At 42.5% G+C, this 26221-nt stretch overlaps 2 protein-coding genes across 2 annotated transcripts in view; both read left to right on the forward strand.

Moving 5' to 3' along the window:
• Positions 1-801: 801 nt before the first annotated feature.
• On the forward strand, positions 802-9972 carry LOC139364524 (heme-binding protein 1-like). Its single transcript, XM_071101317.1, has 6 exons — positions 802-934; positions 5241-5426; positions 6003-6094; positions 6534-6675; positions 7003-7186; positions 7698-9972. The coding sequence occupies exons 2-6, from the start codon at positions 5267-5269 to the stop codon at positions 7870-7872; spliced, it is 753 nt and encodes a 250-aa protein (XP_070957418.1). The 5' UTR covers positions 802-934; positions 5241-5266; the 3' UTR covers positions 7873-9972.
• A 12383-nt stretch (positions 9973-22355) lies between these two features.
• LOC139364525 (inactive tyrosine-protein kinase 7-like) overlaps positions 22356-26221 on the forward strand; it is a 40242-nt gene continuing 36376 nt past the window's right edge. Inside the window, exon 1 of the mRNA XM_071101318.1 lies at positions 22356-22801. Coding sequence (XP_070957419.1) covers positions 22678-22801 — 124 coding nt within the window. The 5' untranslated portion in view covers positions 22356-22677. The remainder of the gene's footprint in view (positions 22802-26221) is intronic.

Below are 26221 nucleotides of genomic sequence, written 5' to 3' on the forward strand. Positions count from 1 at the left end.
AGGATGTATTGCTCAACAGTCAAACAGAAAAAGACATGTAAAAAAAAAAAAAAACATTTTTTTACGAGACTGCCTTTATGACAAACTTTGTAGTCAATTTTGACACTAGAATAAATGTTTCTGACTCATATCGAAGCCACATAGGCCATTTTCAAAGTGATTGGTTGCTTTTTAGGGGCAGTCACTATACACTTAACAAAATACAATATGTAATCGGAATTACTCAATATAGAGTCTGCAAAACTTAAATTGGTCTCTTGTGCTGGGCAGTGGGTTTAATACAGAGTGCTGGTGACTCATTACTTCAGCCGCTACATTCATTACAATCCAATACACTGCATATGAATTACATACTCTATGGGTTTATAGATATAAACTGCTGTATATGCTGAGGTAAAAGTGGGTTGGGAATACTCAGTCGGGTCTGTAGGTCGAGTGGAAAGTGTGGCTTGGTATTTAGACTTCAGTCCATCAAAAAATAACACCATATATCGATTCTACAGACCCTACTCTACTGAGAATTACCAACCTCTCTTTTGACTCAGCGCATAGAATCGTTTTTCTCCACAGTCCAATGTTGTGAACATACCGATCTGAACATTGTGGTTTTTGATAGTGGTCTTACAAAAGGTTTTTAGAAGCATATTTGTAATTGTTTTCATAAAGTCCTTTTTGCGTTTGCTTTTATGCACAATAAAAATGGGACATTGATTAAAATGTAATACTGTATCTTTTGAAATAGTTATCCACATTTTAATGTTTTGGAATGCGGGCTTTTATTTTGAAGGAATTGTTATTAGCATACAAAACTGACGTCATCGTTAGTGCTGCTGGCAGAAAACTAGTGCGGCATTGAATGTATATGTCCTGTTTTGATTGTACAGTAGATCAGAAGAAGTAGTGCTCAAATACAATCCTTTACTTTGTTGACCAGGTAAGAACGCCGACTTTATCACTAAATGTTACATTCGGGTAAACGAGTTGGTCTAAACTAGGGTTCAGGGAAGAATATAACAAATGTATAGCTAAATGTCCGAAAAGTCCACAGATTCTACACAATTAATAACCGATTGCGGCTTAACCAATATAAATGATTGTAAAAAAAATAAAAATGTAAACGATGAGCTGTCTATCCTAAAGCCTATTAACTTCATGGCATGCGTTCAAGCAACCCCTAGTGACATTTTTGCCGCGTTATTGGGTGTGCTGGTTCCCTAGGGTTGACCTACTTTTGCTGTCATGCATTGCAGTCAGTGTGTTTGTTCGACTTTGCAGGCGACTTGCCGACTGACTGATCTACAAATGACCTTGCATCACAAATAACAACTCATTATTATTTGTTGATCAGCCAGTGTCACCATTTACCCACAATGCATTTGACGCTCTCGAACACGGTAGTGAGTTCACTGCCCATTTAATTGTCTGATGATTAATCGGATGTTGCATTAAAATCCTTAATGAAGGCTGTGCTGTTGTGCACTCCTTTTAGTGGTTTTGTTAGCGCGCGCTGGTATAGTGTTTTTGTGTTTGGTTTGTGTTGAGTAATGTGCAGCCCGGTTGCCGTAATAAATTGAGTTTAATTATGTGGGGTAAAAGCCGATGTATGGTTAATCTGATCTCTAGCGGCAGTAAAGCATTTACTGAGATGCGACCTCGGCAGAAGTCTAAGCATTCGTACTGCTTGCGCTTTGGGGAGCTGTCGTACGCATCCAATAAATTGGTCTGCTGTGCACCACTCGTAGTGATAGCCTTTCAGCTAATTACAAACAACTGGCGAAACGAAATGACAAGACCTTACCTCTTCTGATATGTTGGAGTAGGAGCTCAGCCAATTCTATCATGAAGTAAAAATACTGCACCGGTTTTCCACCTGCATCTCCCCGATACCCCCCAGCAAAATTAGGCTACATTCAGGCTATTGTTTATTTCACACTATGTTGAGGTAAACATCAGAGTATAATCCTTGTATGGATGTCAACCCCAATACATGTTCATGTCATCAATCAACTGCTTACAGTTAAAAGTGACTGAATACCACCACTGATTTCTGAATGCGAGCTATGCTACCAGTTTATATGAATGGGAGCATATCAGCACTTCTAACCCGGAAAAGGGACAACTTCTAAATGTTATGCAGCGAAAACAGCCAAATATATAAGAATCTGATTTTAATAACCACATGGATTTGACAAATATCCACTTTGTTTGATAAGATTTGTTGATTGTTTACAAATCCTCCCTTATCTCCTTCCAGGAGTTCTAACTCCTTTTTGTGTCTTTGAAATCCCTACATGAGGTATCATAAATATGTATTTTATTTGTCAACTAGTTCTGATAGACTTTCATCAAAGTTCTCCATGTTTATGTTTATGCAGGATGAACCGCCCCCACCTAATGCCAACCAACATGTCAATACAGAGCTATGCGGAGCCCTTCGCATTGTTACCTCAATTTGGCCTACGCAAACCTCCAGAGGCTCCACAATTGCGTCACACCCTTCGTTCGGAGACTCCGAACAACATTTCCAGATGAAGCATAAATTAGCTTTTCAAACCAAATTGTATTTGTCACATGCGTCGAATACAACAGGTACCTTACTGTGAAATTCTTACTTACAAACCAACATTGCAGTTAAAGAAATAGAGTTAAGACAATATTTACTAAATAAACTAAAATAAAATAAAATATATAAAAGTAACACAATAAAAGGACAAGAATGAGGCTATATTCAGGGGGTACAGGTACCAAGTCAATGTGCAGATTACAGGTTAGTCTAGGTAATTTGTACATGTAGGTAGGGGTAAAGTGACTATGCATAGATAATGAACAGCATGGAGCAGCAGTGTAAAAACAAAGGGTGGGGCGGCAATGTAAATAGTCCGGGTGGCCATTTGATTATTTGTTCAGCAGTCTTATGGCTTGGGGGTAGAAGCTGTTAAGGAACCTTTCGGACCTAGATTTGTCGCTCCGGTACTGCTTGCTGTGCGTGTTATGATCTTCTTCATCTGATGAGGAGTATGAAAGATCGGACCAAAAAAACTAAATAACCAAAGTGAAACAATGAAAATCAAAACAGTTCTGTATGGTGAAACACAGACACAGAAAACAACTACCCACCAACCATAGTGGGAAAACAGGCTGCCTAAGTATGGTTCTCAATCAGAGACAACGATTGACAGCTGCCTCTGATTGGGAACCATACCAGGCCAAACACATAGAACTATAACACATAGAACAAAAACATAGAATGCCCACCCCAAATCACGCCCTGACCAAACTAAAATAGAGACATAAAAAAGGAACTAAGGTCAGGTCATGACAGTCCCCCCCCCCAAAGGTGCGGACTCCGGCCGCAAAACCTAAACCCATAGGGGAGGGTCTGGGTGGGCATCTGTCTGCGGTGGCGGCTTCGGCGCGGGACGTGGACCCCACTCCACCTTAGTCTTGGCCCACTTAGGTGGCGCCTTTGGAGCGCCGACCCCGGACTGGGGACCCTTATAGCGGGCCCCGAATAGACGGGAGACTCTGACAGTGCTGGATAGGCGGGCGGCTCTGGCAGCGCCGGACAGGCGAGAGACTCTGGCAGCTCCGGACAGGCGGAAGAACCTGGAGGGAGGAGACGGAGAGACAGCCTGGTGCGTGGGGCTGCCACAGGACCCACCAGGCTGGGGAGACCTACAGGAGGCCTGGTGCGTGGAGGAGGCACCAGGATGGACAGGGCTGTGGGGGAGCATCGGAGCTCTGGTGCGCAGCCTTGGCACCACTCCTCCAGGCTGGATGACCACTTTAGCCCGGACCCTCCAGAGTGCAGGCACAGGTTGAACCGGGCTGTGGGGAAGCACTGGAGATCTGGTGCATACCACTCACACCTCTCCCTTAGGCTCAATGCCCACATTTGTCCGGCACGGGCGGAGGGCAGGCATAGGGCAAACTGCACCCTCCCAGCGCCCGGAGACACAGCGCCGGCGCAGGATACCCTGGGCAGAAACGGCGTACCGGAGACCAAACACGCTGAGCTGGCACAACATGCCCTGGCTGGATGCCCACTCTCGCATGGCACTTGCGGGGGGCTGGCCTATAGCGCACCTATAGCGCACTGGCAACACCGTGCGCTTCACCGCATAACACGGTGCCTGACCAGTACTACGCCTCTCCCGGTAAGCACGGGGAGTTGGCTCAGGTCTATCGCCTGACTCCGCCAATCTCCCCGTGTGCCTCTCTTGCCTGCCTTACCTCATATCGCTCATATTCCCCAGCCTCCCTTACCGTCTAGTATCTCCTCCCAAGTCCAGGAGTCGAGAACCCTCTGCTCCTTGTTACCACGCTGCTTGGTCCTTTTCTGGTGGGTAGTTCTGTAACGATCTTCTTCATCTGATGAGGAGTACAGCGCTCAGAGCCCAAACAAGCCATAAAGATATCCGTCATGTTGTGGAGTCAACATTAGTCAGAAATAGCATTATAAATATTCACTTACCTTTGATGATCTTCATCAGAATGCACTCCCAGGAATCCCAGTTCCACAATAACTGTTTGATTTGTTCGATAAAGTTCATAGTTTATGTCCAAATGTCCTCCTTTTGTTAGCACGTTTGGTAAACAAATCCAAACTCACGACGCGCGTGCAAGTCCAGCGGAAAGGTCGGACGAAAAGTCCAAAAAGTTAAGTTCCAGTTCGTAGAAACATGTCAAACGAAGTATAGAATCAATCTTTAGGATGTTTTTATCATAAATCTTCAATAATGTCTGTAGAAAAGCAATGGAACGCGAGGTAACTCTCACATGAACGCGCGTCACGAGCCCATGGCACTCTGCCAGACACCTTGCTCAATCCCCTCTCATTCAGCCCCCCTTCACAGTAAAAGCCTGACACAAGATTCTAAAGACTGTTGACATCTAGTGGAAGCCTTAGGAAGTTCAAAATGACCCCACAGACACTGTATATTGGAATGGCAATGAGTTGAAAAACTACAAACCTCAGATTTCCCACTTCCTGGTTGGATTTTTTTTCAGGTTTTTGCCTGCCAAATGAGTTCTGTTATACTCAGACATAATTCAAACAGTTTTAGAAACATCAGAGTGTTTTCTATCCAATACTAATAATAATATGCATATATTAGCAACTAGGACTGAGTAGCAGGCAGTTTACTCTGGGCACCTTATTCATCCAAGCTACTCAATACTGCCCCCCAGTCCCAAAGAAGTTAACAATCACCCTTGTCTTCTTGGTCTTGTATTTGCAGATCTGCCCGGGCTGTGGACGAAAACAATGGCACTAATCTCCCTCGAGGATCTCGACGGATTGGAGGATGAAGAACTGGACAATGACATCACTGACAACCCTGATCCAATGGAGGACGACGAGCAGCAGAGGCTGTACACCCATTGGCAGGCGATCGCCAGCACACACCAGGTGTCCGTCCCCCGAGGTAAGCGAGATAGGCGGTGGAGTAAAATAGTCCCATTCGAGGTAGTTGCTTGGCAGCAGTGTATTTGGAGACAATCAATCTGAGAAATCAAACTCGTTGCAACAGGACATGGTTTCTTCCTATAGTTTAAATAAAATCTCAGATTCTAGTTGCTACATCCTGTCCATAAGCAAAGACGGCTAAACAAAGTCCCAGAAAATGATGGCTACATTTCAACAATATCGGTGCATTGTTTTACGGCACATTGTTTTATCTTCCACATTCCAAACCGTCTGCAAAACAGCAGTATGACTTGATTGCTATAGTGTGTGTACTGAAGTCTCTATCATGGCGTACTCAAATGGGCATCAGTTTGAGGTCTAGTAAGAAGCTTATAGATATTAGAGCAGGCCCATTTTCCTAGAGACTTGAATACTTGACAATAGCCCTGGGTTCCTTTTATAAAGCATAAGCCAATGACGAGTATCCCCCCACTTCACTTGGTTCCGGTGAGGTTTTTACCAGTGAGGTTTGCGCTCAGGCTGCTCTCTGTAAACTTTAAAATAAATGAAGAGGACCCCTGTGTTGTTTTGATAGAAATGACAGGACCAATTCAAGAGCTTACTCGACGGAACCAAACCCAAGAAAGAGAGCAGATCCCCTTTACCTCCGTCTCTCTGCATGAAAAGGTACAGTATGTGTCCCTTCCATTTGTTACCAATCTTAGGTCAGGATGACAATGGCAGATATGTTGGCTGGATGTTCCATTTTGAAGTGAAGGAAAGTCTGTAGTAAAAGCTAAATGAAGCCATTTTCTTGTCTTTCTTTTGAGTGTCTGGCATATGTACTTTTGAGTGTTTTGAATGATAAATAAATAATGAAAGCTGTGTGTATGTTCAAACGGATTTGTGTAAATGCCTGAGTGCAATGTGGTGTGTAAAATCTGTGTGCGTGTTGCCTTATGACCATCCATGTATTTGCTTGAGTGCAATTTATGTTGTGTGTGTGTGTGTGTGCGCGCGTGTGTGTTTCAGCTTGAGCATCCATGCCATTGCTCGAGTGCAAAGTGAAGTGAAAGATCTCTTATATTCCCTGGATTACGAAGTGTGTGTTTGTCTATTTCTGCAGCTGGGCGAGGTGCTGTTTGAGGAGCGGGTGTACCCTGCAGGGAAGTGGGCGTGCATCACTAAAGGGGAGAAGCTGTACGAGCAGAGCATCTCCATGGGCTTCATGAAACTCATGAAATTCATCTGCAAGGAGAACTCTGTTGGTAAGGGCTTAGTGTTCATGTTACTGTGTAATTATTGATGTAAGTATAGTGAAAAATCTATTGTAATCACTCATTGTTACAACTATATTGTAATCACTTGTTGTTCCACTGGACTTACAGCAGTAACCCTAACCCTTATCATAATCTTAAGTACAGTGCATCTACAATTGATTGATTTGGGGCCTATACTCTATTGTATATTAATTAGTCATTCTTGCTGTACTTACATCAGTAATCCTAATCCTTACCATAGACCTAAGTATAGTGTATAGTAAGGGTAACAGGGTAACAGTGAGTAATTATAATAGCACACTCTTGTATCGACAGGACGCTATTTGGGAATGACTGTACCCATTGTGAACAGTATCCAAATGCTGGAGGACGGCAATGGCTTTCAGAAAGACATCTTGACTGCATACTACCTGCCTGCTGAGTTCCAGGCCAACCCGCCCCAGCCGACTGACCTAGACATCACCATACTCCATAGGGAGGCTTTACGAGTCATCACCAGGTAAGGACTCTCACCTCTGGCTGACTTCGATACTCAAGCCCCAGGCTTGATTTGAGGCATATTCTACTTCGCCTGTGGTTTGGAGACCTATTCTGACCTATTTACATATCGACATGTAAAAATAGACAATGGATTTAGATAGACAATGTCTAGCCAAAATGGGTGGAAATAATTAGTCAGATTAGTGATAATATCCATGTTTGTTTTTTTAACTATACTGGCTGGTTTCCCGGACACAGATTAAGCCTAGTCCTGTATTAAAAAGCACTTACAATGGAGTCCACATTGAGCATTTGTTTTGGTCCAGTACTGGCTTAATCTGTGTGTGGGGAATCAACCCAAACAATAATGTTAACTTCAATAAATAATGGATACGTACTAGCTAGACTCACACACTACTTTGCATTGGTAAGATATCTGGTTAAAATACTATAGGTAAAAAAAAAAATCAGATAATAGCAGTAATGATAGTATTTATTTAAACACGAATAATAAATGCGGCCTTCTGTAGGACTTTCTTCGGCACCACCACGGAGGAGACAATCATGCCTCAAATTAACCTGCTGTGGGAGATGCTGGGCCCCAGCGAGGAGATGCATCGCTACTCCTACATGGTGGCTGTCTACGACAACCCTGGGGTGTCCTGTCGCAGGAACGAGATCTGGTTCATCCGACGAGACCCCTAAATCTCTTATAACATCCACCTGTCCCCTCCTGTATCACCCTGACCCCCCCCCCCCCCCCTCGTGCCTCTAGGGTCGTGTTCATTTGCCGTTAAATAGAATAAAAGGGACAAACAGGGAGGGACTACCTGGACTTGGTCCAATAAGCAACACTCATTTTCAGTTTCCAGTGCAAAATGTTTTTTTTTTTTAATTGTTTTTGTTTTTGCGTGCCCTAATCAACACAACCCAGATGATTCCTGTCATGGGGATAGAGTATGGATTAAAATGGGAGGAATGGCTCTTGGGTTGGTTTTAGAGGTAAACATGACAAGATTACTTTAAAGATGGTATTAGGTAGACAGTATGGCAGGAAAATACTTATTTAACATTCACTGAGATGGTATGCTTTTCTATGCTCTATGGGAGCACAAGAAAATACTAACTTCAGTGGCATTTCTACCATGTACACAACCAAAAAATACAAGTATATTGTATCTCTGTGAAAAACTGTCTGGGCATTACAAGAGTTAACTCTTATATTTCCATCATGTTTTATCTTTATTTTTCTTGCTTTTTATGTTTAAAAAAAATTATATCATCTAATCATTGCAAACTGGTGTCACATAATGTCACAGTCCGTTTTACATTTGAGTCATTTAGCAGACACTCTTATCCAGAGCGATTTATAGCAGTGAGTGCACGCATTTTAATACTTTTTTTCTTAATGATGTTGATACTATAATGTTTTTTTTTAATGTCTTATAGGCCTTACTAGAAATATGTTGTATTTGCAGTTGACTAGAGTAGGCATCCAGGTTTAACCTATTGTCATCCATAGGTAATTCTGACACAACTTTGTCATTCAAAGTTACTTGCTATGATATGTGGGTGTTCTCTTACTCTTAACTGTCATTAAGTTTTATCCTTCTAGTGAATTTTGCCCACACTTTGCTACTTTACCTACATTTTGAGGCTGGTGTAGGGATTTTGGGTATACGTGTCCTAATAAGTAAATGACTATCCCCCTTCCCCCAGCCACAAAATGATTGACAGATTGGTAATTTGTTACCTTCAGTTGCCACTAGGTGTCAACCAAACAGTAACGTTTGTATTATGTTTTTTGTCTGTTTATTTGCTTATTGGTGAATAGCGAATATCTCACAAATGAATAGATTGGTTTTGGTGAGGTTAGTTGTAAATGGAGCTGAGACTGGGACCAGGCTCTTTAGGTTTTGAGGAAGGTTCAAGCTTTTTGAAGATTCATAGCTACAGTTAATGATGGTTGGGGAATGGAAGTTTAATTTAAGTGACTTATGAACCTGTCTGTTCAGCATGGCCAAATGATGTGCTCTTACTGTGCTTGCCTCTTTTTTAAAATATATTTCCCAGCATAAGTGTGTATTTGTTTGTATTCTCCAGTAATTAGTACGGTATACATTTGATATGTTAAAATTGTACCCGGCTTCTCTTTTGTGACCTTGTATTTCTATGCTGTTTTCAATGCATACATTTCAACATTTCAGTGTGAATTGTAGTGGGTTGCTTCAATTTAAAGCTGCAAATTCAAATAGAATTGTGAGGAGTTATAGATCATTCATTCTCATTGAAAGCAAGTCTAAGATGTAGTAGATCTGTTCTATGTGTGTTATTTCTATGCTTCTGTTCATAAGTTTTGTTTTTACCTCTTTTACTTTCTGTTTTGTACAATAACTTCAAACAGCTGAAAATACTATATTTTTGGTTATGAAAAATATATTTCACAGCAGATTAGATGGTACAATGATCCCTCTACACTATTTTTGCTTGTTTTGTTACAAACCAACATTTGGAATTTTAGCAAACAGAGAGATTTCTTTATAGTGCATCTTTAAACTACTTAAAAGATTGCCAGTGTAAGTTAATGGAGATTTGATATACATTTACACTTAAAAACATACCGTGCCTTCAGAAAGTATTCACACCCCATTTACTTTTTCCCCATTTTGTTGTGTTACAGCCTGCATTTAAGATGTATTCAATTTAGATGTTGTGTCACTGATCTACACACAATACTGCATAATGTCAAAGTGGATCTTTTATTTTTTTTATTTTTACAAATTAATAAAAAATGAAGAGCTGAAATGCCTTGCGTCAATAAGTATTGAACCCCTTTGTTATGGCAAGCCTAAATACATTCAGGAGTAGAAATTTGCTTAACAAATCACATAAGTTCCATGGACTCATTCTGTGTTCAATAATAGTGGTTAACATTCATTTTGAATGATTACGCAGTTTCTGTACCCCACACATACAATTATCTGTAAGGTCCCTCAATTGACTAATGAATTTCAACTACATATGCAACCCCAAAGACCAGGGAGGTTTTCCAATGCCTTGCAAAGAAAGGCACTGATTGGTACATGTGAAAGAAAAAGAAAAATGACCTATTTGAGCATGGTGTAGTTATTCATTAGGCTTTAGATGGTGTATCTGGGGTCAATACAAAGATACAGGCGTCCTTCTTAACTTGAGAGGAGAGGAAGGAAACCGCTCAGGGATTTAAAACAGTTACAGAGTTGAATGGTTGTGATGTGAGAACTGAGGATGGATCGACAACATGGTAGTAACTCAACAATACTAACCTAAATTACAGAGTGAAAAGAAGGAAGCCTGGACAAAATAAAAAATATTCCACAACATGCATCCTGTTTGCAACAAGGCACTTAAGTAATACTGCAAAAAATGTGGCAAAGAAATGTACTTTTTGGCCTGAATACAATGCATTATGTTTGGAGCAACAACACATCACTGAGTTCCAGTCGTCATATTTTCAAGCATGGTGTTGGCTGCATCTACCTACATGTATGTATTACCTCAATTACCACGACTAACCAGTGCCTCCGCACACTGACTCTGTACCAGTACCCCCTGTATATAGCCTCCACATTGACTCTGTACCGTAACACCCTGTATATAGCCTCCACATTGACTCTGTACCGTAAAACCCTGTATATAGCCTCCACATTGACTCTCTACCGGTACCCCCTGTATATAGCCTCCACATTGACTCTCTACCGGTACCCCCTGTATATAGCCTCCACATTGACTCTCTACCGGTACCCCCTGTATATAGTCTCCACATTGACTCTGTACCGGTACCCCTGTATATAGCCTCCACATTGACTCTCTACCGGTACCCCCTGTATATAACCTCCACATTAACTCTATACCGGTACCCCCTGTATATAGCCTTCACATTGACTCTGTACCGGTACCCCCTGTATACAGTCTCGTTATTGTTATTTTACTGCTGCTCTTTAATTGTTTGTCACTTACATTTTTTTCTTATCTATTTTTTACTTAACACTTATTTTTCTTAAAACTGCAGTGCTGGTTAAGGGCTTGTAAGTATGCATTTCACTGTAAGGTCACCTTGTTGTCACCTACACCTGTTGTATTTGGCGCATGTGACAAATACAATTTGATTTGATAATGTTATGGGTATACTTGTCATCGGCAAGGACTAGGGAGTTTTTTGGGATAAAAATAAGTGGAATAAAGCTAAGCACAATCAAAATCCTATAGGAACCCTGGTTCAGTCTGCTTTCCAACTGACACTGGGAGACAAATTCTCCTTTCAGCAAGACAATAACTTAAATCGCAAATCCAAATATACACTGGAGTTGCTAACCAAGACGACATAGAATGTTTGAGTGGCCTAGGTACAGTTTTGACTTAAATCTGCTTAAAAGTCTATGTCAAGACTTGAAAATGACTGACTAGCAATGATCAACAATGACTTAGACAGAGCTTGAAGAATTTTTAAAAGAATAACGGGCAAATATTGTTCAATGCAGGTGTGCAAAGCTCTGAGACTTACCCCAAAAGACTCACAGCTGTGTTTGCTGCCGAAAGGGATTCTAAGTATTTTGTGTAGATCAATGAGAAAAAAATTACAATTAAAACCATTTGAATCCCACTTTGTAACACAGCAAAATGTGGAACAAGTAAAGCGGAGTGAATACATACTGAAGACACTGTATACAGCTTTTAGAATCTTTTCACTTTACGACCTGTATTTTTATGTAAAATTAAAATATAAATAAATAAAATGGTGTGAAGGAGATGATTGATTCCACTCAGATGAACTCAACAACAAAAATGTGCACATACCTGTCAGTTACCATTTGATATATTTCTGGTTATTTGGCTAGGTCATAGTTTGTCTTATTAGTATTCCGCCTCTGTCCAAAAACCTTACACAACTAAAACGACAAAAGTACCCCTTTTTGACAACTACCTTGTCTGCATTACATTTTTTAATACATTTGAGATGTATTTTAAATCGTTAAGGATGTAGCCTGAAATATAGCCTTGGCCTACAAACAAAATAATCAAAACAAGTTGTATGTGCTTAGGCCTACAGAAAAATGTGTGCTTCTCATATTACTGCATCCCACTGCTGGCTTGCTTATGAAGCTGAGCAGGGTTGGTCCTGGTCAGTTCCTGGATGGGAGACCAGATGGTGTTGGAGGGCCAGTAGAAAGCACCCTTTCCTCTGGTCTAAAAAACTATCCCAATGTCCCAGGGCAGTGATTGAGGACATTGTCCTGTGTAGGGTGCTGTCTTTCGGATGGGATGTTAAACGGGTGTCCTGACTCTCTGTTGTCACTAAACATCCAATGGCACTTATTGTAAGAGTAGGAGTGTTAACCCTGGTGTCCTGGCTAAATTCCCTATCTAGCCTTCATACCATCATGGCAGCCTAATCATCCCCAGTTTACAATTGGCTCATTGGTGGTGCAAAGGGAGAACAAACAACTTATAGAAACCTTGCTTGATGTACAGTGTCGATCAATGTGGGACAATCTAATATGTTAAGGGATACCGGAGAATGACAACAGCAGAGGCTGTGAGCACACTGTCTGAGACTTTATGTCAACTCAACTGAAACTGCCCACGGATGTTGTGTGTAATGTCACTTTCTCCAAAGTCCATAGAATGGGTAAGGCCTCTGGGAATAGGCCACGGGCTATTATTGCATGTTTTGACAAATTTAAGCAAAAGGAAATGACCAAGAACATGGGCAGAGGACTCAGAAACACTGATTTTGGAATTAATGATCACTTCCCCACCGAGATCAATGAAAGGAGAAAAAAACTATCCCATCATGAAGGAAAAGCGTTGCCTGAATCAACGAGTCTCCATGGTGATGGATAAACTTTATATCAACGGGCAACTATATCGGGACTCAAGAGTAACTCCCTGACTATTTTATTTAAACTGTATCGGGACTCTAGAGTAACTCCCTGGCTATTTTAATCCAACTGTATCGGGACTCTAGAGTAACTCCCTGGCTATTTTAATCCAACTGTATCGGGACTCTAGAGTAACTCCCTGGCTATTTTAATCCAACTGTATCGGGACTCTAGAGTAACTCCCTGGCTATTTTAATCCAACTGTATTTTTTAACCAGGTAGGCAAGTTGAGAACAAGTTCTCATTTACAATTGCGACCTGGCCAAGATAAAGCAAAGCAGTTCGACACATACAACAACACAGAGTTACACATGGAGTAAAACAAACATACAGTCAATAATACAGTAGAAAAATAAGTCTATATACAATGTGAGCAAATGAGGTGAGATAAGGGAAGTAAAGGCAAAAAAGGCCATGGTGGCAAAGTAAATACAATATAGCAAGTAAAACACTGGAATGGTAGATTTGCAGTGGAAGAATGTGCAAAGTAGAGATAGAAATAATGGGGTGGAGAAGCAAAATAAATAAATAAATAAATACAGTAGGGGGAGAGGTAGTTGTTTGGGCTAAATCATAGATGTGCTATGTACAGGTGCAGTAATCTGTGAGTTGCTCTGACAGCTGGTGCTTAAGGCTAGTGAGGGAGATAAGTGTTAACAATTTCAGAGATTTTTGTAGTTCGTTCCAGTCATTGGCAGCAGAGAACAAGAAGGAGAGGCGGCCAAAGGAAGAATTGGTTTTGGGGGTGACCAGAGAGATATACCTGCTGGAGCGCGTGCCACAGGTGGGTGCTGCTATGGTGACCAGCGAGCTGAGATAATGGGGGACTTTACCTAGCAGGGTCTTGTAGATGACCTGGAGCCAGTAGTGGGTTTGGTGACGAGTATGAAGCGAGGGCCAGCCAACGAGAGCGTACAGGTCACAGTGGTGGGTAGTATATGGGGTGACAAAACGGATGGCACTGTGATAGACTGCATCCAATTTATTGAGTAGGGTATTGGAGGCTATATTGTAAATGACATTGCCGAAGTCGAGGATCGGTAGGATAGTCAGTTTTATGAGGGTATGTTTGGCAGCATGAGTGAAGGATGCTTTGTTGCGAAAAAGGAAGCCAATTCTAGATTTAACTTTAGATTGGAGATGTTAAGACTGTAAACTCTCCTTCCAGACTCACCAGACACCTAGGTATTTGTAGTTGTCCACATATTCTAAGTCAGACCCGTCCAGAGTAGTGATGCTAGATGGGCGGGCAGGTGCAGGCAGCGATCGGTTGAAGAGCATGCATTTAGTTTTACTTGTATTTAAGAGCAGTTGGAGGCCACGGAAGGAGAGTTGTATGGCATTGAGGCTCATCTGGAGGGTTGTTAACACAGTGTCCAAAGAAGGGCCAGAAGTATACAGAATTGTGTCGTCTGCGTAGAGGTGGATCAGAGACTCACCAGCAGCAAGAGCGACATCATTGATGTATACAGAGAAGAGAGTCGGCCCAAGAATTAAACCCTGTGGCACCCCCATAGAGACTGCCAGAGGCCCGGACAACAGGCCCTCCAATTTGACACACTGAACTCTATCAGAGAAGTAGTTGGTGAACCAGGCGAGGCATTCATTTGAGAACCCAAGGCTATCGAATCTGCCGATGAGGATGTGGTGATTGACAGAGTCGAAAGCCTTGGCCAGGTCAATGAATACGGCTGCACAGTATTGTTTCTTATTGATGGCGGTTAAGATATCGTTTAGGACCTTGAGTGGGGCTGAGGTGCACCCATGACCAGCTCTGAAACCAGATTGCATAGCGGAGAAGGTACTGTGGGATTCGAAATGGTCGGTAATCTGTTTGTGGACTTGGCTTTCGAAGACCTTAGAAAGGCAGGGTAGGATAGATATAGGTCTGTAGCAGTTTGGGTCAAGAGTGTCCCCCACTTTGAAGAGGGGGATGACCGCAGCTGCTTTCCAATCTTTAGGAATCTCGGACAACACGAAAGAGAGGTTGAACAGGCTCGTAATAGGGGTTGCAACAATTTCGGCAGATCTTAGAAAGAAAGGGTCCAGATTGTCTAGTCCGGCTGATTTGTAGGGGTCCAGGACTATAGATATCAGGACTCTAGAGTTACTCCCTGGCTATTTTAATTCAAATTTTAAATTTCAGTTTGTGTTGTAGTGTATCATGACAACTTCAACTATAATGAATACATGCTCTATTGATCTCCTCTATAATGAATACATGCTCTATTGATCTCCACTATAATTTACCTTTATTTAACTAGGCAAGTCAGTTAAGAACAAATTCTTATTTTCAATTCTGGCGACAGATTTGTACCTTGTCAGCTCGGGGATTTGAACTTGCAACCTTTCAGTTACTAGTCCAACACTCTAACCACTAAGCTACCCTGCCGCCCATCTATTGATCTCCACTATAATGAATACATGATCTATTGCTCTACACTATAATGAATACATGCTCTGCTGATCTCCACTATAATGAATACATTATCTATTGATCTACACTATAATGAATACATGATCTATTGATCTACACTATAATGAATACATGCTCTATTGATCTCCACTATAATGAATACATGATCTATTGATATCCACTATAATGAATACATGCTCAATTGATCTCCACTATAATGAATACATGATCTATTGACCTCCATTATAATGAATACATTATCTATTGATCTCCACTATAATGAATACATGCTCAATTGATCTCCACTATAATGAATACATGCTCAATTGATCTCCACTTGATAAGGAAAGGGTTGCATATAGCTTAATGTATGTAGCCTTCCTAACAAAACACATGAGGTTCTTAACTTGGTCAACATAAATAATAGTCATATTTTGGCTGTAAATGATGGGCAAATGAACATTCAAGGAAATAGTCTACTTAGAAAGGACAGGAATAGTGGGGGTGTAGCACTGTACACTCAGAATCATATACCTTTTAAGAGGAGGGATGACCATAATGTATGTCAAATAGAGGCACTATGGGCTCAGGTACCTCTGCCTCACCAGGCACCCATATTGGTAGGATGTGTGTATAGACCTCCTAGCTCTAAGGTGTCCTATCTGGATAAATGATGCACTGGGTTTGACCAGGTCACAGATAGTAACAGAGATGTGTTTATCTTGGGTGATTTTAATATAAATTGGAAGGATCATAATAATTCAAATATAACTAAATTGATGAGATATGCTGAGAACTGTGAAACAAGTGGTTAATGATACTACTAGATCATCAATTAAGATGGGTCATCGTTCAGACACATGCATTGATCTGATCTTCTGTAATATACCATTGCAATGCTTAAAAGCCAGATCAGTGCCATAATATTGTGACCATAACCATGAACACCAAGGTTCCAAAGAAACCCTCAAGGATTGTGGTCAAGAGAAATTGTAAAACCTTTAATCATGAGCTATTTCAAAATGATTTGGCTGCTGTTCCCTGGGAGCTGATTTATCAAGAGGATGATTTAAATCACACTACAGAATGTTTTATTGATTTTCTCACTGAGGTAATGGACCATCATGCCCCAGTAAGAAAGAGGACAGTTGGGGGTCGTCCATCTCTATGGAGTGATGATGAACTGGGTGAGGCTTTTTCTCAAAGAAATATGGCAAAAGTCTTAGCAGCCAAATCTAAACTAGAAACTGATGTTCAGAATTATAGAACATTGGGTAATTATGCAGATAAATTAAATCTTAAGAAAAAAAAATGTTATTTTACAAAAATGCTTTTATTGATTGTAAAAATTATTCTTAAAATGTGTGGAATAGAGTTAAGGGCATACTTGTACATCTATCTCATCATGCCCATCTAGTGTGGAGGTTGGCGGGAGAACAATAACAAAGCCAGCTGATATTGCCAATAATTTTGCAAAAATTTTTTTACAAAGAAAATGTATTTACTGAGTGATAATGTAAACATACATTCTTCCAAACAAGCTATTGTCCAATGGATTGATGATCATATTATGAGCAACAAGACCTGCTCTTTTAGTCTACAAATGGTGTCAGTAGAGGAGGTGTTAAAACTATTGAAGTCATTACCTGATGGTAAATGTACAGGTTATGATCTTATGGACAATTTTTTACTTCGCTATGCTGAAATAAATATGTAAATGGTCAGTGGAAAAGGGGATGTTTGCAAATGTATGGAAGCATGCAAAACTGTGTTCTATTCCGAAAGACAGCAAAGAACCCATTACTCCGGCCAATAGTCGACCATTTAGTCTACTCCCTGCACTCAGTAAGATATTGGAGGATAATTGTGAATAGACAAATATGGGACAACATGGTTAAGAATGATCTGATTACAGCCAATCAGCATGCTTATCGCAAAATGTAACGACTGTCGTAGGTGGGAGAAGGTGAGGACCAAGATCAAATCAAATCAAATGTATTTATATAGCCCTTCGTACATCAGCTGATATCTCAAAGTGCTGTACAGAAACCCAGCCTAAAACCCCAAACAGCAAGCAATGCAGGTGTAGAAGCACGGTGGCTAGGAAAAACTCCCTAGAAAGGCCAAAACCTAGGAAGAAACCTAGAGAGGAACCAGGCTATGTGGGGTGGCCAGTCCTCTTCTGGCTGTGCTGGGTGGAGATTATAACAGAACATGGCCAAGATGTTCAAATGTTCATAAATGACCAGCATGGTCGAATAATAATAAGGCAGAACAGTTGAAACTGGAGCAGCAGCACGGTCAGGTGGACTGGGGACAGCAAGGAGTCATCATGTCAGGTAGTCCTGGGGTATGGTCCTAGGGCTCAGGTCAGTTGAAACTGGAGCAGCAGCACGGCCAGGTGGACTGGGGACAGCAAGGAGTCATCATGTCAGGTAGTCCTGGGGCATGGTCCTAGGGCTCAGGTCCTCCGAGAGAGAGAAAGAAAGAGAGAAGGAGAGAATTAGAGAATGCACACTTAGATTCACACAGGACACCGAATAGGACAGGAGAAGTACTCCAGATATAACAAACTGACCCTAGCCCTAGACACATAATCTACTGCAGAATAAATACTGGAGGCTGAGACAGGAGGGGTCAGGAGACACTGTGGCCCCATCCGAGGACACCCCCGATGCAGCATGGTAAGTGTTCATCATTATTTTAATAAACTGAACACTAAATACAACAAGGAACAAAAGAAACAACCGAAACAGCTCCGTCTGGTGCAAAACACACTAAACAGAAAATCACTACCCACAAAACCCATGTGGGCAAGAGCTACCTGAGTATGGTTCTCAATCAGCGACAACGACAGACAGCTGTCCCTGATTGAGAACCATACCCGGCCAAAAACAAAGAAATACAAAAACATAGAAAAAAAGAACATAGAATGCCCACCCTAGTCACACCCTGGCCTAACCAAAATAGAGAATAAAAAGCCTCTCTATGGCCAGAGCGTGACACAAAACACATTCCACTACCACTGCATTGGTTGACATGACTGACCAGTGGCTCAATGCTATGGATAATGGCAGGTTTGTGGGTGTACAATTTTTTGATTTTAGTGCAGCATTTGATTTAGTGGATCATGAAATAATTTTGACAAAATTAATGCATTATGGTTTTAAGGAGGTAGCACTGAATTGGGTACAGTCATATAAAACTGACAGGAAACAGTCCACCTATGTCAATGGTTCATTTTCTTTACCTCATGCTTTAAACCCTGGAATACCGCAAGGCAGCTGCCTTGGGCCACTTCTTTACTTAATATATACCAACGACCTTCCTTATGCCTTATCTGAAACTCAAGCTACTATATTTGCAGATAATACTACAATTTATACAGCAATACAATCGTTTCAACATGTACAGCAAGCTCTACAAGTAGATTTGGAAAATATCAGGGAGTAGTGGAACGACCCTGGGTTTATAAGCGTGGATATTGACTTTGCCGCTCGAGCATGCTTTTGGGGCACAGTCGATAGCGCGCTGGACTTCGGATTAGAAGGTTGAGGATTCGAGACCTGCTCCCTGCCTGTTTCATCACACTATACAACATTTAAAACAGCCAAACTCTATTCACAAAGGTATTCAGTTGGTAAGAGACAGACATTCAGTAAATATCAGGAATAGATTGTCCACCATCTATGTGTTATCCAGACAGAAAAGAGAAATAGGCAAAATAACATTTTGATGTAGAGTGTGGCGTACAGCAGGTCAGCCACCGGCGGGAGACTCGTCAAGGCCTATTGACAGACGGAGTATACATAACGAGGCGACGGCTCCATCTGCTGGACGTGCCAGGTCTCGACGGGCTCTCTGCCCAGGACTAATTGAGGCTGATTGGGGAGTTGGTGAGCAATCAAGGGCTGGTTGCTCACCAGCTGTACAAGCCCCATAAAGCTACCAGAAGGGCAGCACACAGGAGAGGACTGGGGGAAGTAAGGTGACTTCCGTGTAGTTGGAGACAGTGCCCGAGCTAAGACGAGGGAGTTGAGTTTGTGTGCCCGACAGGATACAGCAAGACGAAGCCCAGAAGACGGTATCCCAGAGATGGTCTCATGGGGGAGACTGATCGTTTTCTTTTGATTTATTATTTGATAAACATCCTTGAAACCGAGCTAATCATACTCTGTCCATGTCTGATCTGTCTTGACCAAACGCCCTGGCCTGCCACAAGTGGTGGAGAATGCGGGCAATCTGATAACATGGTCAGATCAGGGTTGACATTTACACAGCATCAGCCTGGACAAGTTGATAGCTCCATTCGTCCGGGCCCAACAAGCACAACAGTCAGTTCAGGAACCAACGCTGGAGGAACAGCGATTACAAAATGTCCGCCTCGTTGAGGAAATCGGGAAGCTGCAAGGAGGTGCGTCCTGAATCACATCCCAACCAACTAACGGAAGACGATGATGTCAAGACCTAGACCTCGCCTCAGACCTTGGAGGGCCTCCTGGAAGCAGTGGAGACGCATCATAACACGCAGGCCCTGCTTAATGGGAGCCGGGACGAGTCAGTGACTTGCCCGAGGGGACGGAAGGACAGCCCCACCGCGGTGTACCCTGAACCCGACAGTCGGCAGGGCCAAAGGACCACAAACCCATAGAGAAACGGCTGGGGTAGGGCCGACCCGTCACCGACGACCCCAGGTAGATGGAGACCAAAGGAGGTGTTTTGAGTGTGGCGCCCGGGGACACATTGCCTGGAAATGCCCGGCTTGAGAGGAGTCGATGCCATCAGCTAGCCCCGGAGGCGAGGTGGGTCACGTCGTGAACTATGTCACCTCCTGTTGGGTGCACCCTGAATCAACTACACCCATAGTCCCGGTGAAGGTTGACGGACACGACACAGAAGCACTATTGGACTCCGGAAGTATGGTTACGCTCGTAACCACGAGCCTGTTGAACCAGGAGACCGAAAGGGGTAGGGAGATGTCCATTTCCTGTGTTCACGGTGACACAAAGCGATATCCAACCGTATGGATCAACCTCGTGACACCACAAGGGAGCTGCCAGATGATAGTGGGTGCAGTGCCAGAGTTGCCGGTACCTCTCCTAGGGGGACAGGATTGTCCGCTGTTCGCGGCCCTATGGGGGCACGAGTTGAGGAAGAAGGTACGAGCCGGCCGAAGAAGAGAGCGGGGATGACCAATAGTCTGTGCGGCCCGGAAGCAACCGGTTAACCAGCATGTGTCTACGGCTCCGGAGTCGAAGCCCTCGATTTTTAGGAGCCACTCGAGACCCCCGCAGGGGGCCAACTAAGGGGACAGTTCGGGACGGCCCAGTGGGAGGATTCGAACTTGAAAGCCTCCGCTGCCCAAGTGACAGCGGTGGATGGACAGCTACTTCTGGGGGTGAGTGACTGGCAATACCCCCATTTCCAAATCAAGCATAACCTTTACCTGTATCAGGTGTCGCACCAACAGGGGGAACTTCGAGAGATATTGTTGCTGCCCCGACGGTACGTGGGAACCGTTCTTCAGCTCGCCCACAACCCACCTGTTGGGGGTGCACCTGGGAATGGAGAAGACCCGGAACGGATCGGCACCCGGTTCCACTGGCCCGGGATGAGGAGGGCCGTGGAAGACTACTGTCGCAGCTGCCCGGAGTGTCAACTCACAACCCTGAAAGCCCACTTCCAAAGCCCATTGGTCCCCCTACCGATCATCAGGGTGCCCTTTGAATGCATCGCCATGGACATAGTGGGACCCCTGGTAAAAACAGCATGAGGACACAGGTACATCCTGGTGATAGTAGATTATGCCACCCGGTATCCCGAGGCCATTCCCCTATGGGCGGTGGTATCCAAGGGAATCACCCGGGAGCTGTTCCACTTCTTTCGCTGGGTGGGCATCCCGAACGAGATCTTGACAGACCAAGGTACGGCGTTTATGTCCCGCCTCATGAAAGAGTTGTGTGCCCTCCTGCAGATCTAGCAGATCCGGACCTCCGTTTTTCACCCGCAGACGGTTGGACTCGTCAAGCGCTTTAAAAAAATGCTCAAACAGATGCTGCGGACTGGGGGAAGTAGGTTGACTTCCGTGTAGTTGGAGACGGTGCCCGAGCTAAGACAGGGAGTTGAGTTTGTGTGCCCGGCAGGATACAGCAAGACGGAGCCCAGAAGACGGTATCCCAGAGAGGGTCTCATGGGGGAGACCGATCCTTTTCTTTTGATTTATTATTTAATAAACACCCTTGAAACTGAGCTAATCACACTCTGTCCGTGTCTGATCTGTGTAAACGTCTTGATCAAACCCCCTGGTCTGCCACAAGAGCAATAAAGAAATGTAATAATTTAACTGAGCAAACCAGAAACCTTTCTATATATACATTTAAACAATGCTTTCAAACCATTTAAATATAATACATAGGAAAGTTGTGCTTGACTATGGTAGATGAAGAATCAATCTATCTTTTTAGACTGTTAGAGTATTTATCGGGTCAATATGTAAGTCTATTATGTCTGTTTGTAACAGCGTGTGAAAAATGTGATCATATTACAAATAGTTTTTTAATGTTTAAGGACTCTTGGAAGATTAGTCCAAATGAGGACTAAAAGGGAACCAAATCAAATACATCCCCCCTTCTCTCCCCTGTAACTATTCCCCAGGTTGTTGCTGTAAATGAGAATGTGCTCTCAGTCAATTTACCTGCTAAATAAAAATAAAAATAAAATGTTTGCATAGAAAAGTGCAAACACGTTTGGCCTACTAACGCTACCTTTAAAAAAAATATTATTTAGTGCCCACCATCCCCTCACCCCTCCCTCTCTTCTTCAAACACCGGAAGCTTCTCATCCAATGTGGGAGCGAAGGGGAGAGTAAAATAAAAAGGCTACTTTCATTCAATAGTGTCGAAGTAATTTTATGTAGACAGCTTTCTTTCTTTTTGCCATTATTTGAAATAATGGAATAGGGCCCACGTCTTCACATTTACAAATTGATCGTGCAACAGTCGCATCATCGGACGACCACTAGACAAAGCAGTCGTTTCTCGTTGGAGTACTTTTTAGAGGTCTTGTGAAACGCTGATAGTTCTGGTTTTCGCGCTGACTTCCCTTGGTTTTGGGGCTCGTTTTCTTGTGCGAATGATTTAACTTAGTTGTGGCTTACTTTGCTGGAGTTCTATTATGGAGTTACCGTCCACAGAAAATAATGGTTTCAAAGAGAGTAACCTGAACTCGGCGAATAGGCGTAGACAAGGAGTCATGCCGACCATACACACCACGACTCTCTTTCTTATTTTCACCAAAGGTAAGAAGACACCAAGTGGCCACAAGCCCGCCGGGTGTTATACATGTTAAGTTATCTGAAAGTGTGCTTATCGCTCGGTACAATACTCTATAATATGGACTACTACTTCAATGTAACAAACAAGCTTTATTTCAGAAAAATGTTGGTGACTAGAGTATAGTACTTTATCCAATAACCCAAGTTGTAAGTGCCCACAAACAAGTTGAAACGACGTTGTCTTGGTTTTCAAAAAATGTAACCCTTTTATTCAACGAAAGGCTAGTGTAATATTTAACGGCAGTAAGCTCGTTGTCACCCACTCCCCAAAAAACTCCATGTTCCAAAAACATAATCAGTGAAAATCGTGCTACCAATCTTGTATTTTTTTAATGTCCAGTTGGTTAGTTTAGATAATGTCATGACCAAATATTCTATCCCCTTGAGCATTGGTCTTTGACTTGACAGCATTGCAGGGCATTCAAAGAACTGTCTTCCAATGTCACACATGGTAATGCTGCTATTTCCATAACAATATGCATTTTACAGTATGTCATTTGAGCTTAGTAGAGCTCATAACAGGACCATGACTCAAAACTGTTTTTGGGCAGAAGGCAGAATAATTATCAATATTGGTTGTCTGCAAAATTCATGTTTGCATGACCTGACTTCAGAAGTTTCCCTACTGCTCAGCTTGATTCAACAGGGTCTTTCATAGAATATGGCCAGACCTGGGCTGAAGAGTGTGGGGGGAGTGACTGGCCTACAGTGAGTGTACAACATATTAAGAACACCTAACTAATATTGAGTTGAACCCCTCTTTCCCTCATAACAACCTCAATTTGTTGGGGGCATGGACTCTACATGGTAGAGCTTTTCATAGGGATGCTGGCCCATGTTGACTCCAATGCTTCCTACCGTTGTGTCAAGTTGAGTGGATGTCCTTTGGGTGAGGGAGCATTTTTGATACTCACAGGAAAATGTTGAGCATGAAAAACCCAGCAGCATTGCAGTTATTGAGACAAACCGGTGCGCCTGGCACCTACCACCGTACCCCGTTCAAAGGCACTTTTGTCTTGCCCTTTCACCCTCTGAACGGCACCTATACCCAATCCATGTCTCCAATCCTTATTTAACTGGTCTTCTTCACTTCATCTACACTGATTGAAGTGGATTTTACAAGTTACATCAATAAGGAATCATAGCTCCAATTCTAATTGGGCAGCACAGGCTGATTGTCAGGAATGATATGTTCATAGAGATCATATAACTGAATTATAGGACCCTATGGATATGTTGCTAAGGCAAATACTGTAGTACAGCGTGTAGAAGGGTAATTTAGCTATGCTGCAGGCTAAAGCCGCCTGTAAAAGTTTAAGGTAAGCTTGTGCAAAGAAGTGACATGGCTCCAGCTCAATGCTTTTGCTTTGGTCCTTCCGCAATGCCCCAATGTATGACTACAGTATATCTATTTTTATCTTGTAGGTAAGTGGAGGTGTGCAGAAACAGTCAGGGAATGGATTTGTATCTTTTTGGAGACATGGAGAAAAAGTGTGTTGGGGTGTTGTCGTTGGCCTCAGGGTCTCTGGAGGAAATGGGACCACATTTGCATGGGAACCCAGGAGATAAAAGCAGCCTGACAAGAGACTTCACAGGTAGTTGAGGGGCCTGCTTGATCTTTAGAACTGGAGGGGGACCATCTCCTTCCATTGTTATGGAAATCAGGATTGGTCTGGGAAAAATACTTTAGAAGCACTCACTGTAATTGCAAAGACAGAAGTAGTATCATTTCACTTGACAAGTCCCTTTCCTCTGAATTGCACTCACATTTTTTGTTTATTCTAAACTAAGATGACTGAGAAGCATGCTATGCTGTAGTGTGGTTTTCATACTATAATTAAGTGGAAAAGAGCCCCCAGTCTTATTGGACTGTTTTTAAATGCAAGGCTCAGTGTATTGTTTGAAATATCACCATTTTGATTTCTGGGGCTTCAGAGGGGGAAATAAAAATGTCTTCAGATACTTATACATCAAAACCATATTGTGAGCCCTGACAAGATGGTCCTGTGTCGTGATTAAGATCTACAGTGTATAATGTGAAACATCCTTTGCCTTTAAGTACTGGAATATGGCCTGCTTCCAAGGAGGTTTCAGTTAGAGGAATAGTTCACATTGATTACAAATGTAACTTGTTTTATAGTTATTTGGAGAATGGTCTATGTACCTGGAGAGCCGGCGATCTAATATTTGGGTTTGTTTACTTTGCTACACAGCCAGTGTTTGGGCTGCTGACGCTAGTATAGATTATTTTCTTGGTTATATTACCTTTCACGTGAGGTACATTTGTAAGTTGAGTGAACTCTCGTAAGCCAACAGCGCCCACACAGGACATAGGCAACGCCACAGAAGGCTATATCACACAGGGCATAGGGGATGCTACAGCCGGCTATATCGCAGAGATGAGGAAGCGAGAATAACCAAACGCATACAATAAGATCAATCACCATTTGCAGCAATGGAAGTGCATTATTTTCTGAAACATTTAATTATGCCTATAGTATTCTAATCTTATTTCCAACATTTCATCCAATTTGTGTAGTACTTTCAGAGCTTGTACAAATTTGCTGGTTCGATCAAAACCCAGTCCTTATTTCCTATACTGCCATCTGTTCCTACTGTGTATGTGTCTTGTTAAAGCAATGGCAACTACTCGTATGAAAGCGAGGGTCACTCTGGTCTATGACACATGTGAGGATGGAGGATAAGCAGCTGAAATGTTTTCTTGAAACACATTCTGGATTAGGCGTGATGGCATGTTCTTTTCTCTTGTCGAACTCCTCCGAGGTCTCGTGGGTCTTTGGGACTGTGCCGTTAAATGTCAGGGGTAACCATCACTATTCTCTTTTGGCACACCTCTGGCAGCTGCAGTTTGATCAGGCACACAAGTGTTTATTACAGCTGAACTTTAAGATCTGGAAAATATGTTTTTGAAGGAGGTTTTTTTGGGGGGGCAGAAATAATAAATCTCCCCACTATTGCCCTTTAGTCAGCCAAAGCAAATGGTGTTAGCGGTCAGTGGGCAGCCCTGATATATAGGGCATTTATTTGAGAGGTGGGTTGATGTATAAAGATTTGTCGTACTATTATTAGAAGTGTAAAAATAAGACCTCAACCTCTATGCAACGTCACACACACACACCAATGAAATATGCACAATTTTAAATGTAACGGTGGAGACTCACAGTTTCGATGAGTAACTGTTAACTGCACGGTATTTAAAGCAAAACAGCAGTGACACTATTTACACTGTCAAAGGTTTCAAAATTACATGGGCAGGTGGGTGTAAAGGTAACATTTTTATAATTGAGTCCTCTGATATGGTTGATGCTCCTCTATGCCCAACTCATAGGATGATTGATGCCACTTTATTTGCTTGTTGAGTAA

Source organism: Oncorhynchus clarkii, chromosome 13, assembly GCF_045791955.1.
Source record: "Oncorhynchus clarkii lewisi isolate Uvic-CL-2024 chromosome 13, UVic_Ocla_1.0, whole genome shotgun sequence".
Taxonomy (NCBI): Eukaryota; Metazoa; Chordata; class Actinopteri; order Salmoniformes; family Salmonidae; genus Oncorhynchus; species Oncorhynchus clarkii.

Excerpts from the sequence above, each read along its gene's own strand:
- LOC139364524 (XM_071101317.1), top strand. The coding sequence starts at position 5,267 with ATGGCACTAATCTCCCTCGAGGATCTCGACGGATTGGAGGATGAAGAA. Across the intron at positions 6,095-6,533 it reads CCGTCTCTCTGCATGAAAAG|CTGGGCGAGGTGCTGTTTGA; the intron begins GTACAGTATGTG and ends CTATTTCTGCAG. Across the intron at positions 7,187-7,697 it reads GCTTTACGAGTCATCACCAG|GACTTTCTTCGGCACCACCA; the intron begins GTAAGGACTCTC and ends GGCCTTCTGTAG.